At 45.0% G+C, this 18,061-nt stretch overlaps 1 protein-coding gene across 2 annotated transcripts in view; it reads left to right on the top strand.

The window, feature by feature from the left end:
• FRMD4A (FERM domain containing 4A) overlaps positions 1-18,061 on the top strand; it is a 353,039-nt gene that overhangs the window by 126,220 nt on the left and 208,758 nt on the right. The window contains exon 1 of one of the 2 annotated variants that reach the window (XM_087722411.1): positions 1,500-1,609. The exons of the other annotated variant lie outside the window; for it this stretch is intronic. Within the exon in view, the coding sequence (XP_087578537.1) occupies positions 1,553-1,609 (57 nt within the window). The 5' untranslated portion in view covers positions 1,500-1,552. Of the gene's footprint in view, positions 1-1,499; positions 1,610-18,061 lie in introns of those variants that run through there. 2 annotated transcript variants of the gene reach the window in all.

Genomic DNA, 18,061 nt, shown 5'->3' with positions numbered 1-18,061 from the left:
GCCCCAGGCCTGCCGGAACAGCCAGGTCTTGGTCGCTTTACGGAAGGCCGGGAGAGTGGTGAGGGTCCGGATCTCTACGGGTAGCTCGTTCCACAAGGCCGGTGCAGCTACAGAGAAGGCCCTCCCTCGGGGAGCCGCCAGCCGGCATTGTCCGGTCGACGGCACCCGGAGGAGGCCCAACCTGTGAGATCTTATCGGCCGTTGGGAGGTATGTGGCAGGAGGTGGTCTCTCAGGTAGCCAGGTACAATACCATGTAGGGCTTTAACCCTATATACAAAATAAATACGGGACCAAGAAATTCCAGTTAGCCTATGCTTAAGATCAGAAATGATTTAAATTGTTTAAAGTTAGTTCAGTAAGAAGAAGCTAAGGTCAATGTAGAGATGTCATTAATTTCTTTATTTCTTTTTTCTCAATAGATTTTAGACTGTGTTTGTTAAAAATACATACCGTGTACGGGTTCTGGGAAGTCGGGGGGGAGGGGGAAGGAGGAGGGGGTTGGGGGGGAGAGTGGAGGGAGGGAGGGGTATACATTAGGCTAAACTAGAACTATTTTGACACCATGTAGGGCTTTAAAAGTAACGACTAGCACCTTGAAGTGTGTCCGGAGACCAATGGGGAGCCAGTGCAGCTCGCGGAGGATAGGTGTAACATGGGTGTATCTAGGTACACCCAATATCGCTCGCGCGGCTGCATTCTGGACCAGCTGTTAGCGCTAAAGAACAAGGATGGGCCAGAACCCTAATGCGCCGTCAAACCTGGTTAAAAAAAAAAAAGACTTCTGGACCAGGAAATGGATTCTCTGAGGCTTCATGGCCTTCTTTGACGCTACCATGGTTCCATTCCTTCTGCAATGCTCAGGCACTGTTTTGATTCTCAAGTATCTAAGGGAGCTAATAATATCTCTGGGGGGGGGGAGAGAATTAAAAGTCTCCATGAAAAGTCTTTCATGCCCATCTATGCTCTCCTCTGTCACGAGCAGACAGTGCTGAGTTTGATAGAGCTTCAACAAAGAGCTATTGAGGGAAGTGGCTGTGTGAATTGGCCTGGCATTGGTCACAGCGCGCTTTCTGTGGGACTTGCTGCTCCCCGATTCACAATGGCTTCCAGTGTGCTGAGCCATTTGCTGAAAGGTCAAAACTGAACGCCGAAATGCACCAGAATCTCAAGAACCTTGTTCTCCTATAAATACCAGCCTCTGTTAGAGGCTCCTCATCCCATCCACATCCCATCTTTGGTGCAGCTGCTTGGTGGCGAGAGATTTTTTCTCCTCCCCTGGGGATGCCTTTTCCCTAACTGGTGAAGTTCTCCGAAGGAGAAGAGGCCAACTCCGGCCTCTTTTTAATGCCTTCCTCTCCAGCCGAAGGAATCCAGATTGAGGTCCAGGAAATCTCAGCCGAGGGAAAGCTGGAGGTTCTCTGTTCTTCTAGTCCTTTTGTGGTTCCTTAAATCGTCCCACTTGGGGCAGCCGAGGGAGCGAGATTGTTGGGAACCCATTGGGTTGGCAACTCTTCGCCCTTCTTGGCTTGCTGGGCTCAAGCAAGGGTCGCCATGACGTTTTCTGCCAAGTTGGAAGGCACTTTGGAGCACCTGTTGATGGATGTCTTCGTAAGTAGCTCTTGACTTTCTCCTCAAAGGGACGGTTGTTTGGATGGCCGCAAATTACTCTGAGTGTATATTGCCAGTATGTGTGATCTTTTTAGACTCCAGAGTGGGCAGATTGTTTAGGAATCTCTCTCTGTGTGTTGTAAGAGTATAAATTTATTTTTAAAAATCATTTGCAACCTTCCCAGGCGTTGACCACTCTGTTGCTGAAGTCGTATTTTCTGCAATCGAGTTTGGAGCGGTTTACTTTGAGTTTGTATCTATTGTTTGCGCCAGTATTATTATGGCTGAAGCTGAAGAAGTCGTTGACAGGTGGGAAGTTGTAGTAGATAATTTTGTGTACTCTGTTTAGATCAGATTGTAGGTGGCATAGTTCTGGGTTTCTGGAAAACATTTCATTCAAGAAGCTTCTTCTGAAACGTCTTTGGAACTGAAGAAGCTTCTTGTATGAGAAAATATTTTCAAGAGAAAAAAAACTCCAAGAAAATCCAGTTGCCTTTTGGAAAACACTTTTTGGAACATGATTAGGTCGTTCTTTGTTGAAGGCACATTCTTTTACTATCTTTATCACTTGGAAAAAAATTATTCCTTACCTAGGACAGGAGGATTTCTTGGCTTAGCCATCATCTCCCTTTCTTTTGTTCCTCTTTGCATTTACTGTTTTCTCCCGTGGGTTGATTTATTCTCTTCCTCTGCATTTTCATCCCTGTGATTTTGGTTGCAAAATTAGTTGGCCTTATCATCATCTTCTTCTTCTTCTTCTTCTTCTTCTTCTTCTTCTTCTTCTTCTTCTTCTTCTTCCTCTCTCTCTCTCTCTCTCTCTCTCTCTCTCTCTCTCTCTCTCCCTCTCTCTCTCATCATCTCTAAATTTCTGCTTGAAGCAAGGTAAGGAATTTTCTAGGACCTCTTTCATGGATGGGCTTGCGTGGCCTTCTCATTCTCCATCATTTTTCTTCCGTTCTCTTACCTGTTACCTAGATCACAGCTCCTGGCCTAAGACAAGAGGGAATCGGGTTTTCCTGGCCGCCTCTTGCAGAGTTTAAAGGAGCAACAAAACCGTTGAAGCGTAGGAGGCTGAGCTAAATTGCTTGTTTCTGAAGATGAGTTTCCCAGGAGGGATGGTTGGCTTTATTTTATTTTATTTATTTGTTTCGTCGAGTGTGTAAAAGATAATAGATACAAGTACATACAAGATTATGAATACACGGAATGGATACAAATAAAAAGGAACATTAGGGCAGTTTGGTGTGCTTATTTCACACCCCCTTACAGAATGGGGTGAGATCAACAGTAGACAGTCTAAAGCTTTGGGAGCCTCTGTGTCAAAGAAGCCAAGATGGTGGCATCCTGTCACGTAGTCCTTTATGCTGTATGTTGTAGCTACTGTTTGCCCATGTTTTGCCTTTCAAACATCTACAAGCGTTCTCAAATGAGCTACAACAGGCTTCCAGATGGGCCTGGACTACAATTCTCCGTTCAGCTGGGGCTCTTCCAGATTTAATAAGCCGATTATAAATGATAAACCTGAAGGAGCAAGGCTGCCTTAATACGTAGCAGATGCTGTGGAGACCCCCTTTGATTAAAGAGGGAAGAAAATTGTAATTACAACCAGTAATAATTTATGGATGAGCCTACTTGAGCTTGTCTGCCCTGTGAGAAGATAAGTAGATCAAAAGTTGGAGGAAAAATGTCTCTCACCCATCGGCACATCATCCCCTCGGAGCTTCCTGGAATCTGGGTGGTATCCCACAAGTCTGAACCATTTTTATTTTTGAATGGGCCATTGTTACCCAACAACAACTGTTCTTATGGTGCATTTTCTCCCGGTTATTTCTGACTTCAAAAAAAGCAGAACTTGGAAAAGATGCTTCAGCCAAATCTCAATTCACAGGATCTGGTTATGTAACGACAAGAGTGAAAGCTAAAACGAGGACAGGGTTCTTCCCATAACCTCTGCAGGACTTTCCTTCTCTTGGAAAAATCAGCTCATCTCCTAACCCCAAATAATCAGGTTACAAGACTTAAGTCATTCAGGATTAAAGAAATCCCTTCTCTGCTTAACTGAGTTTGTTCTTTGAGTTAACACCTCGGTCAGGTGGCTGTTCGCTCCCTGTTTAAACATCTCCGATGAAGGCAACGTTCAACCAGAATCTACTTGGAATCCATAATTTCGTTTTCTGACTTCAAAATAATTCTGCCTTGACTTCTACATGGAAACCCTGGAAGTCTAGACTTCTTGTTATTTGGATTACCATATTGACCAAATGTACTTTCGTTTAGTAATTCCTTCCCAAGCGGTAGATCCCCTGGCTGGATTCAGATTTAAGGCTCGGTCTGCCCTAAAGTAGAACAGAGAGGAAATAGAGCATGTTGGTGGGAATATTCCTGATTAGACTGTGGTTTACTGTTAGCTTGTTTGTCTGAGTTGGTGGTGTTGTGGCCCACCAGTGGCCGGTGGAGCTGGCAGCAATTTGGACAGTGAGGAGGTTGGGGAGGAAGATGGGCCAGTCCTGGAGTCTGGGGAAGGCTCTGATGAGGGATCTGTGTCGGAGGCAGAGAGGGGGCCAGGGCTGTATGACAGTTATCAGCTGCCTTCAGAGTCAGACATCATTGAGGGAGAAGAACAGCTGGAGCCTCTTCCCAGTGTGCGCATGTACAGAGTTGCTGGATGAAGGGAGCAGCTAAAGAACAGGGATCGACTTGGGAGGAAGGCCAGAGGTGGACGATGAATGGCCCCTCCCAGAGGAAATAAAAGAGGAGCGAAAGGGGAGTGGAGTTTGCAGGAGACTATTAGTTTGCTTAATTGGTTCGTGATTCTCCGAGACTCCTTGCCACATTTTGCAGATATCAGCCTGGCAGCTCTCCAAGCCAGATAAGGTCTGTGACTATAAGTCCTCCCTTGGAAGACTTTGCTGGAGGTGAATGAGCAGAATTCACTGTAAACTAATAAAAGAGGAGCGAAAGGGGAGTGGAGTTTGCAGGAGACCATTAGTTCACTCCTGCATTCTTGCCAAGTATTGCAGCGTCTGAACGATATCAGCCTGGCCCCTCTCCAAGCCTGATAAAGGTCGGGAGTTGTGAGCTATCTTGAAAGACTGAAGGCCGGGACATTGGAACTGGTGAGGAATTCACTGTAAATGAAAGAAAAGTGGTTTATCGGGTCGAGGACTCAGCTCCATGATGCTGGGGAAGCCTCGGTCAGAACAGGTAATTCCTTGATTAGGGTGTTATTCACTTCTTGATTGTCGATCTAAGATTAATTCTGGTGTTAATCTCTACTTAGCTGGGTACTGATGAAGGTGTGGTGGTCTTTTTTGTGTCCTTTTTAGCTGGTTCGTTGCCTCTTTTGATTAGTACGTAGATGTTGTTTATCTCTAAACCTTAAATAATATTTGGCTGGTTGGTTGTTTTAGAATAGGAGTCACCATCCATAGCATCAAGAGAGGCCCCTACAAAGAATTGGAGGAAATTGGTTATCCCCATTGTTTAGTAGCTCTTGGCACTAAATATTTAACATATTAATATTTAAATATTTGCAAGGCTCCTGAGAGAGATCAGGGAACTTTATAGACAGTAAAAGGATGGCTGGATTCAGCCATCTGGCATAACCAGCCATGCCAAGCCAAGAGAGGAGCTTAAAGAGAAAGCAGGGCAGGGATCTGCAGGAGGCACATGGACGTCATTGTTGGCATGGAAATTTAGTCATAAAGCAGCTCCAAAACAGAACTGATCAGATCCCGAAACAACATTTTGCAATTGTACATAGCAGCAGCAACATAAGATGGCCAAAATGGCCTTAAGTTCTTTTAGGAACTGATAGTCTTCGGAACAAGAGAATAACAAGAGTTGGAAGGGACCTTGGAGGTCTTCTAGTCCAACCCCCTGCCTAGGCAGGAAACCCTACACCACTTCAGTTATCCAATGTCTTTTTAAAAACCTCCAGTGTTGGAGCATTCACAACTTCTGGAGGCAAGTCGTTCCACTGATTAATTATTCCAACTGTCAGGAAATTTCTCCTTAGTTCTTAGTTGCGTCTCTCCTTGATTATTGACTGTTTCCACCCATTGTCCTGCCTTCTGGTGTGTTGGAGAATAGCTTGACTCCCTCTTCTTTGGGGCAGCCCCTCGAATATTGAGAAACATTGCTATCGTGTCACCCCCTAGTACTTCTTTTCACTAAACTAGACCGCTAGGAATGAGTAAGGGTGTGGCAGAAAGGTTCTTTGTTAACCAAATGTTGCTTCGCTTGCTGTATCTTATGGATCTCAGGTCAGGTTTGGGGACAAAGGAAATTGTACAACAAGTTGTACTATTCCTTCATTAGGATGCATTTCGTGGAGTAGCTTGAGGCCATCCATTTTCTGCTTTTGCGGTTTGAGCATGATCCACAAGACAGATCTGTTCGTAAGGTTATCGAAGCAATCCTTAAGCCAGCTTTTGACCACCTTACAACTGACATAATTAGATGGCATTGTTGTTTCGAAGCAACCACAAGGAGAAGTTCAAAAGTCAACCATAAATGTTGCCACCATAGGCTTCACCTCAGTTGTTAAGTGCCTTTCCATTAGCTGCTCCTAATTGCTTGATAGAATTTACCCTCCATTTTAATTTGACTCCCAGGGATTCTATAGCAGAATAACAGAGTCGGAAGGGACTTTGGAGGTCTTCCAATCCAACCGCCTGCTCTGGCAGGAGACCCTGGACCATTTCAGACAATCAAATCCGTCCTTAAAAGCCTCCAGTGTTGGAGTAACCACAACGGCTGAAGGCAACTTCTACTCCACTGGTTGATTGTTGGAATCATGGAAGGATTTAGATCATCTGGACATTCACATGCTTTCTGACAGTTGTTGAGGCCACTTGGAGGTTTATCTGTGCCAGGGGGAAAATTCAAAAACTTTTACTACCAGTTATGTGGGTGTGGCTTGGTGGGCGTGGCAGGGGAAGGATACTGCAAAATCCCCTTTCCCTCCCCACTCCAGGGGACAGATACTGCAAAATCTCCATTCCCTCTCCGTTCCAAGGGAAGGATACTGCAAAATCTCCATTCCCTCTCCGTTCCAAGGGAAGGATACTGTAAAATCTCCATTCCCTCTCCGTTCCAAGGGAAGGATACTGCAAAATCTCCATTCCCTCTCCGTTCCAAGGGAAGGATACTGCAAAATCTCCATTCCCTCTCCGTTCCAAGGGAAGGATACTGCAAAATCTCCATTCCCTCTCCGTTCCAAGGGAAGGATACTGCAAAATCTCCATTCCCTCTCCGTTCCAAGGGAAGGATACTGTAAAATCTCCATTCCCTCTCCGTTCCAAGGGAAGGATACTGCAAAATCTCCATTCCCTCTCCGTTCCAAGGGAAGGATACTGCAAAATCCCCATTCCCTCTCCGTTCCAAGGGAAGGATACTGCAAAATCTCCATTCCCTCTCCGTTCCAAGGGAAGGATACTGCAAAATCTCCATTCCCTCTCCCTTCCAAGGGAAGGATACTGTAAAATCTCCATTCCCTCTCCGTTCCAAGGGAAGGATACTGCAAAATCCCCATTCCCTCTCCGTTCCAAGGGAAGGATACTGCAAAATCTCCATTCCCTCTCCGTTCCAAGGGAAGGATACTGTAAAATTTCTATTCCCTCCCCACTCCAAGGAAAGCATACTGCAAAATTCCCTTTCCCTTCCCACTCCAGGTGGAAGGATACTGTAAAATCTCCATTCCCTCCCAATCAGCTGGGACCTGGGAGGCAGAGAATAGATGGGGGTGCGGCCAGTCAGAGGTGTTATTTACTGGTTCTCTGAACTACTCAAACTTTCCACTACCGGATCTCCAGAACCTCTCAGAACCTGCTGAATTTCACCCCTGATCTGTGCCTTCCTTCCATCCAGTTTTTCCTTCCATCCAGCAGAACTGAAGAAGCTTCTTGGATGAGAAGCGGAACATCCTCAAGGAAAAACAACGTCCAGGGTCCTTTTGAAAAAGCCCCTTTCGTACAGAGAAGGTCCGCCCTTCTCACCAGTTGCTTAACTCGCCAGCGATTGTTTGCTGTTGTCTTGGTGTCCTGTCTGAACGCAGTGAAGTTCTCCCAAACTGGAACCAGGGAACCCATCTGGAGAGGATCCCCGTGAGCTCCTTTGGGTGGTTAAATCAAGATTGCATCCTAGTGTTCGCCACCCGCAACTTAGAGCCCGCTTTCTTTTCTTATCTGTTCTTGGGGGCTCTTTAATTAACCTTCACAATGTATGCGCTGTCTGGATTTGTGGGCCTGTCCAAGAAGATGGTGATTTTGTGTAAGCAGACGGTTGATGGATGGCGCTAAACTTTGGGGGTACCAGACCTCTGGGGTGTTTGTCATTATGAATTCTTTAAAGAAGGAGGAAGGAATAGACTGCGCAGGCATAAATTCTTAATGGGAACGAGTCTGTAAACCGGGCTGAAATATACTTGGTGTTATTGATGGGCTTTGCAGGACTAATAAAAGTCACTCTTTCCCATACAAACGACTTCCCTGCAAGCAGCTGTTTATATGACACCCCCTATCAATTCCCGGCTTCGCCCCACTGGGGCTCATCAATTACAGCCGGGGAAAGTTCATGTTGTCAACAATTACAGATGTCTATTTAAGGAAAGGTTCAGCAGACAATATGATTCAATCCGGAATAGAGCTGGAAGGGACCTTGGAGGTCTTCTAGTCTAGCCCCCTACTCCACCATTGCAGACAAGTGGCTCTCCAATCTCATCTTCAAAACCTCCAGTGTTGATGCACCCACAACTTCTGGAGGCAACTTCTGTTCCGCTGGTTGATTTTCCTCACTGTCTGGAAGCTTCTCCTTAATTCCAGTTTGCTTCTCTCCTTGATGAGTTTCCATCCATTGCTTCTATTCTTCTGGTGCTTTGGAAAATAAGCTGGCTCCCTCTTCTTTGTGGCAGCCCCTCAAATGCTGTAATGCTGCCATCATGTCCCCCCTTGTCCTTCCTTTCTCTAGACTGAGAATACTGAGTTCCTGAAACTGTTCTTCATATGTTTTAATCTCTAGGCCTTGAATCATTTTAGTTGCCCTTCTCTGCACTTTTTCCAAAGTCTCAGTATCTTTCTTGTAATGTGATGACCAAAACTGGATGCAGCATTCCCGGTGTGGCCTTACTAAGGTTTTGTAAAGTGGTACCGAGGGGTACCGCTTAATACCGAGGGAAGGCTAAGGAAGCATCCGAGGGGAGAAAACAGGTCATGATTAGCTTGGTGAGATAATCAGGGTTCGTTGTATTGTGGCGAACAGTAGAAAAATATATATTTTGCTTAACTAATCGAGGAGAGAAGAAACTTGGAATTCAGAAGAAACTTCCTGACATTGGGAACAATTAACCAGTGGAATGACTTGCCTTTAGAAGTTGTGGCTGCTCTAACATTGGAGGTTTTTAAGAAGAGGTTGAACAACCATTTGTCTGAAATGGCATAGGATCTCCTGCTTGAGTAGGGGGTTGGACTGGAAGAGCTCCAAGGTCCTTCCCAACTCTGCTACAATGGTAGCAATAGCAATAGCACTTAGACTTATATACCACTTCATAGTACTTTACAGCCCTCTCTAAGCAGTTTACAGAGTCAGCGTATTTGCCCCCAACAATCTGGGTCCTCATTTGACCCACCTCGGAAGGTTGGAAGGCTAAGTCAACCTTGAGCCTCATGAGATTTGAACTGCTGAACTGCAGCTAGCAGTCAGCTGAAGTAGCCTGCAGTACTGCACTCTAACCACTGTGCCACCTCGGCTCTTGCTACTGAACTGCTTTAAAAGTCATTGAGTTTGGTACTCAATGCATTTTAATTTAGAAGTTTTGTCCCGGTACTCATCATTTGTTTAGTACTCAATCCACAAGCTAGAATTTGTCGCTTTTGGCTGCCTTGTGACTCACTGCATTATTCCTGGTAGGAAAAATGTGTTTGGTACTCATCCTTTTTGGTATTCATCTCGCCTTCCAGAACCAATTAATGATGAGTACTGAGATACCACTGTCGTTGTCTCCTCCTCCTTCTCCTTCTCCTCCTTCCTTCATTCCTTCTCCTCCTTCTCTGTCTCCTTCTTTTATTCTGTTGTTCTGCATCTTAGAGAAGTACAGGGAAGTCTGGATTGCAGTTGTGGAATTAAGCTCTCTTTCCAAGTAATGGAGCTGCTCTCTCTGAATGACTAGACTAAAAGTGGCAGAATTACGCACGGATGAGGGAGTGATGGACGGAGGGAACGAGCCCACAAGACAGGCTTTTCTCTGTCGATTACTCCAGAGTTGCGTCACGGTGCACACCTGTCACTCTCTCTGGCTTTCGAAAGGCGACAAGAGAAGCAGAATTCAAGGTGATTCCCGATGTTTCCCTTTGGGTCTCCTTGTCTTTGGTTTGATAACGAGGGAAGAGCAATGGAAGAGCCAAGGTGGCGCAGTGGTTAAATGCAGCACTGCAGGCTACTGCTAGATCAGCAGGTCAGCGGTTCAAATCTCACTGGCTCAGGGTTGACTCAGCCTTCCATCCTTCCGAGGTGGGTAAAATGAGGACCCGGATTGTTGGGGGCAATATGCTGACTCTCTGTAAACCGCTTAGAGAGGCCTGAAAGGCCTATGAAGCGGTATATAAGTCTACTGCTATTGCTATTGCTATTGCTATTTGTTAGGGATGGAAAGGTGAAGGAATGCTTTCACAAAAGATTGTGTTGCGGCCTGACAGAGGAGCAGATTCGGACAGTGAGGAGGTTGGGGAGGAAGATAGGCCAGTCCTGGAGTCTGGGGAAGGCTCTGATGAGGGCTCTGTGTCAGAGGCAGAGAGAGGGCCAGGTCCATCCGACAGTTATCAGCTGCCTTCAGAGTTGGAGAACAGTGAGGCAGAAGAACAGCTGGAGCCTGTTCCCAGTGTGAGCATGCGCAGAATTGCCAGACGAAGGGAACAGCTAAAGAACAGAGGCCGACTTGGGAATAAGTCCACAAGTGGTCGGTGAATGGCCCCTCCCAGAGGAAATAAAAGAGGAGCGAAAGAGGAGTGGAGTTTGCAGGAGACAATTAGTTCATTCCTGCATTCTCGCCAAGTATTGCGGCGTCTGAAAGATCTCGGCCTGGCCACTCTCCAAGCCTGAGAAAGGTCGGTAATTGTGAATTATCTTGAAAGACTGTAGGAGAGGAAAGACTTTTGCTGGAGAGGAATTCCCTCTCAATTAATGAAAAGGGGTTTATCGGGATGAGGACTCGGCTTCGTGCTGCTGGGGAAGCCTCGGTCAGAACAGAAAGGATTTTTCCCCCTTCTTCTTTTCAAATTCAGGACATCCGTTGAAGGAGTAGTAACAATTAACCAATGGAACAATTTGCCTGCAGAAGTTGTGAATGCTCCAACACTGGAAGTTTTTAAGAAGATGTTGGATAACCATTTCTCTGAAGTGGTTTAGGGTCTCCTGCCTAGACAGGGGTTGGACTAGAAGACCTCCAAGGTCCCTTCCAACTCTGTCATTCTATTCTATTCTATTCTATTCTATTCTATTATTTATATTCTATTCTTTATTATCTATTCTATTCTATTCTATTATTTCTATTCTATTCTATTCTTTATTATCTATTCTATTCTTTATTATCTATTCTATTCTCTATTCTATTCTATTCTTTATTATCTATTCTATTCTCTATTCTATTCTATTCTTTATTATCTATTCTATTCTTTATTATCTATTCTAATCTCTATTCTATTCTATTCTTTATTATCTATTCTATTCTCTATTCTATTCTCTATTCTATTCTGTTCTATTCTATTCTAAGGTTAATGTAATTGCGGGGAAACAATTTAAAGCTACAGCAGCCCATTCAAAGGACTTTATTCTCACTTTGCTAGCAGTGCAGACAGATTTTGTAACTCACTGGTGTGCAGTACAGCCAGCCAGAAAAAGTGGGGTTGCAAGGGTTTTTTTTTGCCCGGGAGGGGAGAAGACAGGTGGAACTGACTCAGGAATAATAAAGGAGCTGGTGATTTGAATTAGAAGGACAATTTAATGCTAGGGAACTTCATCTGCAGTGAGTCACAACTATTTCAGGAATAAGAAAAGGGTTTGCAGCTGGCAAGGCATTAAACATTTTTAACTTAGGGGGGGGGGAAAGATTAGCAGGAAACGTATCCAAGCTGCTTCGGTTTGCACTGATTGCTGGGACTTTTGCTAAACGCTGAAATCCTAGCCTTGTGTTTAAGTTGAGTAACGAATAGAATGGACTGGATGTTGGATTCAGAAGGAGGTAGCTGACTCAGATAGGCCTACTCTAGGGAGTAGTCTAGAGGAGGAAACGTCTGGTTTAGTGAAAAAAAATGATTATGGATGACATGACAGCAATGTTCCAGTATCTGAGGGGCTGCCACGAAGAAGAGGGGGGTCAACCTCTTCTGCAAAGCACCTGAGGACAGGACAAGAAACAATGGATGGAAACTAATCAAGGAAAGGGTCTGGAATTAAGGAGAAACTTCCTAACAATGAGGATGATTAATCAGTGGAACGATTTATCTTGAGAAATTGTAGGTGCTCCATCAGGAGGCTTTCAAGAGGAGATTGGACAACCACTTGTCCAATCAATGGCAGAGGGTCTCCTGCTTGAGCAAGGGGTTGGACTGGAAGACCTCCAAGGTCCCTTCCAACGCTATTATTATGCTTTCCTTCCTTCCTTCCTTCCTTCCTTCCTTCCTTCCTTCCTTCCTTCCTTCCTTCCCCTTTCTCCATCTCTGGGGGTTTTCAAGAAGAGATTGGATGGACATTTGTCTGAAATGGCATAGGGTCTCCTGGTTGAGCAAGGGGTTGGACTGGAAGACCTCCAAGGTCCCTTCCAATGCTATTATTATGCTATCCTTCCTTCCTTCTTTCTTTCTTTCCTTCCTTCCTTCCTTCCTTCCTTCCTTCCTTCCTTCCTTCCTTCCTTCCTTCCTTCCTTCCCCTTTCTCCATCTCTGGAGGTTTTCAAGAAGAGATTGGACGGACATTTGTCTGAAATGCCAGAGGGTCTCCTGCTCAAGCAGGGGGTTGGACTGGAAGACCTCCAAGGTCCCTTCCAACGCTATTATTCTGTTATTCAGATGCCGAATCTCAGATGTGGTGAACGGACACTTGTGAGAATTGGGTTTTTCTTCTGAGAAATACTGGCATCTTTTTCTCTGGGAACACAACTTTTCTCAACAAAAGACTGCACCACGGGAAAACAACAACACAAGTTTGTGCAGTCACCCTTTATCTCCACACAGGTTCATGGCAGGTCCCGAAAGAAATTAAAATGCCCGTAGATACAAAATGCACGGGTTAAAACAAAAGCTAAAACCTCAATATGAATGTCTAAAGCAATCAATGTTAACGCAACAGTCTTCAAACATCAATGGTAATATAATGAATTCACAAATGACACAAATATTGCCCAGATCACTATGCCATTCGTACAATAACAGCATAGAAACCTCAAAACGAAATGTCGAGCGTTTTTGACGTGGCCCGCAAATTTAACTTTAAATAGCAAGTTACTGTATGACAGTGTTTCTCAACCTTGGCAACTTGAAGATGTCCGGACTTCAACTCCTAGAATTCCCCAGCCAGCGAATGCTGGCTGGGGAATTCTGGGAGTTGAAGTCCGGACATCTTCAAGTTGCCAAGGTTGAGAAACACTGCTGTATGACCACAGTTTGATTGACGTCCAATCATCCCCTCCATCCATTATCCCGTTTCACTCTAATAATGAAATGGAGACTGGAATTCCCTGCTCTTCGTCCTAACCACAAGCCGCCCATTAACGGAGCCTCTTAAAAATAGATATGGACGAAGGCAATTTGCTTGCTGACGGAGGGGAATCTCTTTCAATGTGTTAAATGAGTCTTAAAACCAAAGATACACCAAGGATACTCTGCCCAATACTTTTCATCTAGGAGGCGTACAAGGCAGTCCTTGACTTACAACCACGACCACAGCTGAAACTTTCCGCTGCTGAGCGAAACACGTATTAAGCGACGTTTGTCCCGTTTTGCAACCTTCCTAGCCACAGGGGTTAAAGGATTCCCTGCAGCGGTTAAGGTAGTAATGCCGTTGTTAAGTGAATCTGGCTTCCCCATAGACCTGGCTCATCACAAGGGGAATCACGTGACCCCTTAGGAACCGGCGACCGTCATAAATGTGAGTCAGTTGATAAGCGCCTGAATTTTGATTAGGTGACAAGGGGGGGAAATGCTGTTAAGTTTGAAAATTGGTCCTGAGTCCCGTTTTTCACTGCTGTCGTAACTTTGAACGGTTGCTAAATGAACTGAGGACTGCCGGTGTACAGTTTTATTCAAGATGGACAAAGTTGAGTTTTAATTAGCGTTTTATCCTCTTTTCCCTGGCTTTACGCAATGCCAGACTCCCCACGTTAATTGGGCATTTTGGATCCCTTGGCTACTTATTTCTCCTGTTTTCATTACCTGCCAATTGCTGCCAATTACCTCCAACAGACCAATTAGATCCCACAGACTAGGCCTCCTCCGAATTCCATCCGCCGGCCAGTGTCGACTGGCGACTACCCGGAGGAGAACCTTCTCTGTGGCTGCTCCGACCCTCTGGAACGAACTCCCCGTGGAGATTCGAACCCTCACCACCCTCCAGGCCTTCCACATAGCCCTTAAAACCTGGCTGTTCCAACAGGCCTGGGGCTAAAGATTCGCCGCCCCTATCTCGAATGGTATGATTGTTGCGCTTTTTAACTATGTATTGTTTTGTGTTGTTGTTAAACTGTCTGTATCCCCCTTTCCCTTCTTTGAGTTGTGAGCCGCCCTGAGACCCCTTAGGGAAAAGGGCGGCATACAAATGAAATAAAACTCTAAACTCTGCTAATAGCACACTTTACCCCGCCTCAATCCTGTCCGTGGGACGGAGAGGAGCATTGGAAGAGCAAATGAATAGGTAGATGGGGGGGGGAATAAGGGGCCTCCTCACCCATATTTATTGTTGTTTGATGGACACAACACTTGATGGACAATCTGCATTCTTTGCAACGGAGCCCCTCCTGATTAAACAGCTCCGAAGGAGAGCAATTGTCCAAAGAGATGGTTTTTTTTTTAAAAAAAGAAGAAGTTTTGATAAACTGTTTCCTTCGTGTTCAAGGCCGGCCGTGTAACCTTAAACCAACCCATGTTTAAATAAACTTTCAGATTCCCTCCCTCTTTTCTGGTTTCCTTTTCCTTCCTTTTCTCCTCCTCTTTCTGTCTCACCCGCAGCCGCTCCTTCGATACGGAGCCCATATGGAAGTCATCAGGAAGAAGGGCCGGTGGCTTTAATATCCCGAATTCCCCACATCAAGATCCTGCCTTTTTTCCTTTAATGCCTTTTAATGAGGGTGCAGCTATGTCAGCCAAATTTCTCTCTCTCTTCTTTCTTTCTTTCTTTCTCTCTCTTTCCCTTTCTTTCTCTCTCTTTCTGTCTCTCCCAGCCTCTCTCTCTGTTGCTCTCTATCTCTCCCTTTCTCTCTCTCTTTCTCTCTTTCTATTTCTCTCTGTTTTTCTCTTTCTATTTCTCTCTTTCTCTCTCTCTCTCTGTTTCTATTTCTCTCTCTTTCTCTCTCTCTCGGTCTCTCTCTGTTGCTCTCTCTCTCTCTTTCCCTTTCTCTCTCTCTCTCTTTCTCTCTTTTCTCTCTCTCTTTCTCTCTCTCTCTTTCTATTTCTCTCTTTTTCTCTCTTTCTTTCTTTTCTTTCCTTCTCTCTCTTTCCCTTTCTCTCTCTTTCCCTTTCTCTCTCTTTCCCTTTCTTTCTCTCTCTTTCTCTCTCTCTCAGCCTGTGTCTCTCTTGCTCTCTCTCTCCCTTTCTCTCTCTCTTTCTCTCTTTCTATTTCTCTCTGTTTTTCTCCTATTTCTCTCTCTTTCTGTTTCTATTTCTCTCTCTTCCTCTCTCTCTCTTGATCTCTCTCTATTGCTCTCTCTCTCTCTTTCCCTTTCTCTCTCTCTCTCTTTTTCTCTTTCTCTCTCTCTTTCTCTCTCTTTCTCTCTCTCTTTCTATTTCTCTCTCTTTCTCTCCCTCTCTCTCTCTTTCAGGAGAAATTTCCTCACAGTGAGAACAATTAATCAGTGGGACAGCTTGCCTCCAGAGGTTCCAACACTGGAAGTCTTTAAGAAGAGGTTAGACAACCATTTGTCTCAAATGGTGTAGGGTTTCCTGCTTGAGCAGGGGGCTGGACTAGAAGACCTTCGAGGTCCCTTCCAAATCTGTTCTGCATTCAGAAAGTGAATGGAAGATGATTTTCCTCCCCCGCTTTGCTGGAAATTAGCCTTTATAACAGACCCCAGAATGTGGTTTTGTTTCACGTCCGACTTTGACAAATATCTTTCCCTTTTGCCTTTTGATACTAACTGCTAATACGAAAGTGGATCAAACTCAATAGGTTTGATACACCAGCTAAGTGTATCTGACTTGGCTGTATTGTATCATTGTATATTTTAGCCTCCAGTCCTCTCATCATCCTGGTTGCTCTTCTCTGCGCTCTTTCTAGAGTTTTTTTATGGTGTTTGGTGACCAAAACTGGATGCGGTACTCTAGGTGTGGCCTTACTAAGGTTTTGCAGAGTGGTATTAGTAACACCCTTGATCTCGATTGCATCCCTCTGTTAATGCAACTTGGGATTGCATCGGCTTTTTTAAGCTGCAGCTCCTATTTAACTGGCTATCCTGGAAGGCTGCTATCATTCCCCCCCCAACCCTTCTCTTTGATAAGCCAAATGTACTTAACCATTCATCGTAGGATTTGGCCTCTGGACCCTTTATCAGCTTTGCGACTCTTCCCTGCATGCTTTTTCAGCCACCGAACCATCTGGGGACCAAAGGGTCAACCGCCGAGGCCGTTCACGGCCCACCGACTATCCTGCCCAACAATGGAACATTACCATTACGACGTCGCCTGGGTCAGCGGCTTTCAGAAGGCGGCAAAAGATGGGAGAACGCTTTCTCGGTTTCTCTCTCGCACAAACATATCTATACAACACACATTTTTTGTTCTTCTAGCGCGTTTCAAACACGACGGTATTGTGTGAAACAATAGTCTGCTCACATCGCTCGTTGAGCTAATCTGGACTGCCAGCTGACAGATGGGCAGCTTTTGGCTGGCCAGGTTTTGCTACTGCCTGAATCATTACTTTTTTTTTTAGTGAGATATAAGATTTTAAGACAACGGCGAGAATAGCAGGGATTTATTGCTTGCTATATGGGGGTATGTGTACCCCACCAATTGATGTGACTCATTGTTTAATTGTATTTTGAGGGCCTGCTACTAAACAGATGGAGAAAATCCCAGAAATAAAACCCCCACTCTCCTGTATAGCTTGGGATTATTATGATCATTTAAGGGAGTGAGCAGAGATGGAATTCAGCAGTTCTGGAGAACCGGTAGCGGAAATTTTGAGTTGTTCTGGAGAACCGGCAAATGCCACCTCTGGCTGGCCCCGCCCCCTTCTATTCTCTGCCTCCCGACGAGTCCCAGATGATCAGGAGGGGATGGGGATTTTGCAGTATCCTTCCCCTGCCACGCCCACCAAGCCACGCCCACAGAACCGGTAGCGGGGGAAAAATTGAATCCCACCACTGGAAGTGAGATATTGTGTCTCTAACTGGAATCAAACCAGATGCAATTCGAGGTTTAATATGTTGGTACAGCTGGGCTTTTCCACTGAAACTGATTGGCGAAGGGTTAAAAAAAGGTAAGAAATAGGGCAAATGATGACATTAGAGCATAAAATAAAGAATGAAACTATTGGAAGGGATATATTCTAGTCCAACCCCCTGCCCAGGCAGAAAACCCTACACCACTTCAGACAAATGGATATCCAACATCTTCTTAAAAACTTCCAGTGTTGGAGCATTCACAACTTCTGGAGGCAAGTTATTCCACTGGTTAATTGTTCTAACTGTCAGGAAATTTCTCCTTAGTTCTAAGTTGCTTCTCTCCTTGATTAGTTTCCACCCATTGCTTCTTCTTCTCCTGCCCTCAGGTGCCTTGGAGAACAGCTTGATACCCTCTTCTTTGTGGCAATCCCTGATATATTGGAAGACTGCTATCATGTCTCCCCTGGTCCTTCTCTTCATTAGGCTAGAGATATCTATTTCCTTCAACTGTTCATCATACGGTCTAGTCTTCATTATAACCGCGTATTTTTAAAACTGGTTTTGTACGTGTCGTATGAGACCAGAGAACTAAGAAGTCCGTGCAGCATGGATTCAATTTGAAAAAGAGGAAGAAATTAAACATGCTTTAAATTAGAAGAAGAAACTTGAAAGGAGAGAGAGAGCGAGAGAGAGAGAGAAATGCTCCAAAAGAAGGCATTTGCTGCCTAAAATATTAGCACTGTCACTTTTTCGTTCATTTTCTCTCCATTGTGGTCCTGGGGTCTTGTGAGCAACAAGAAGTCTCCTTTGACAAGCGAGGGACGATGCCAAAGTTAGTTAGTTGTGGGGAGGTGGAAGGGTGGGAGGGGA

This window comes from Thamnophis sirtalis, unplaced genomic scaffold (assembly GCF_051295495.1).
Source record: "Thamnophis sirtalis isolate CommonGarterSnake01/CBP01778 unplaced genomic scaffold, rThaSir2_p1.2 scaffold_9, whole genome shotgun sequence".
Taxonomy (NCBI): Eukaryota; Metazoa; Chordata; class Lepidosauria; order Squamata; family Natricidae; genus Thamnophis; species Thamnophis sirtalis.
Note: the sequence above shows the minus strand (reverse complement) of the source record. Positions and strands in the feature narration are given on the sequence as shown.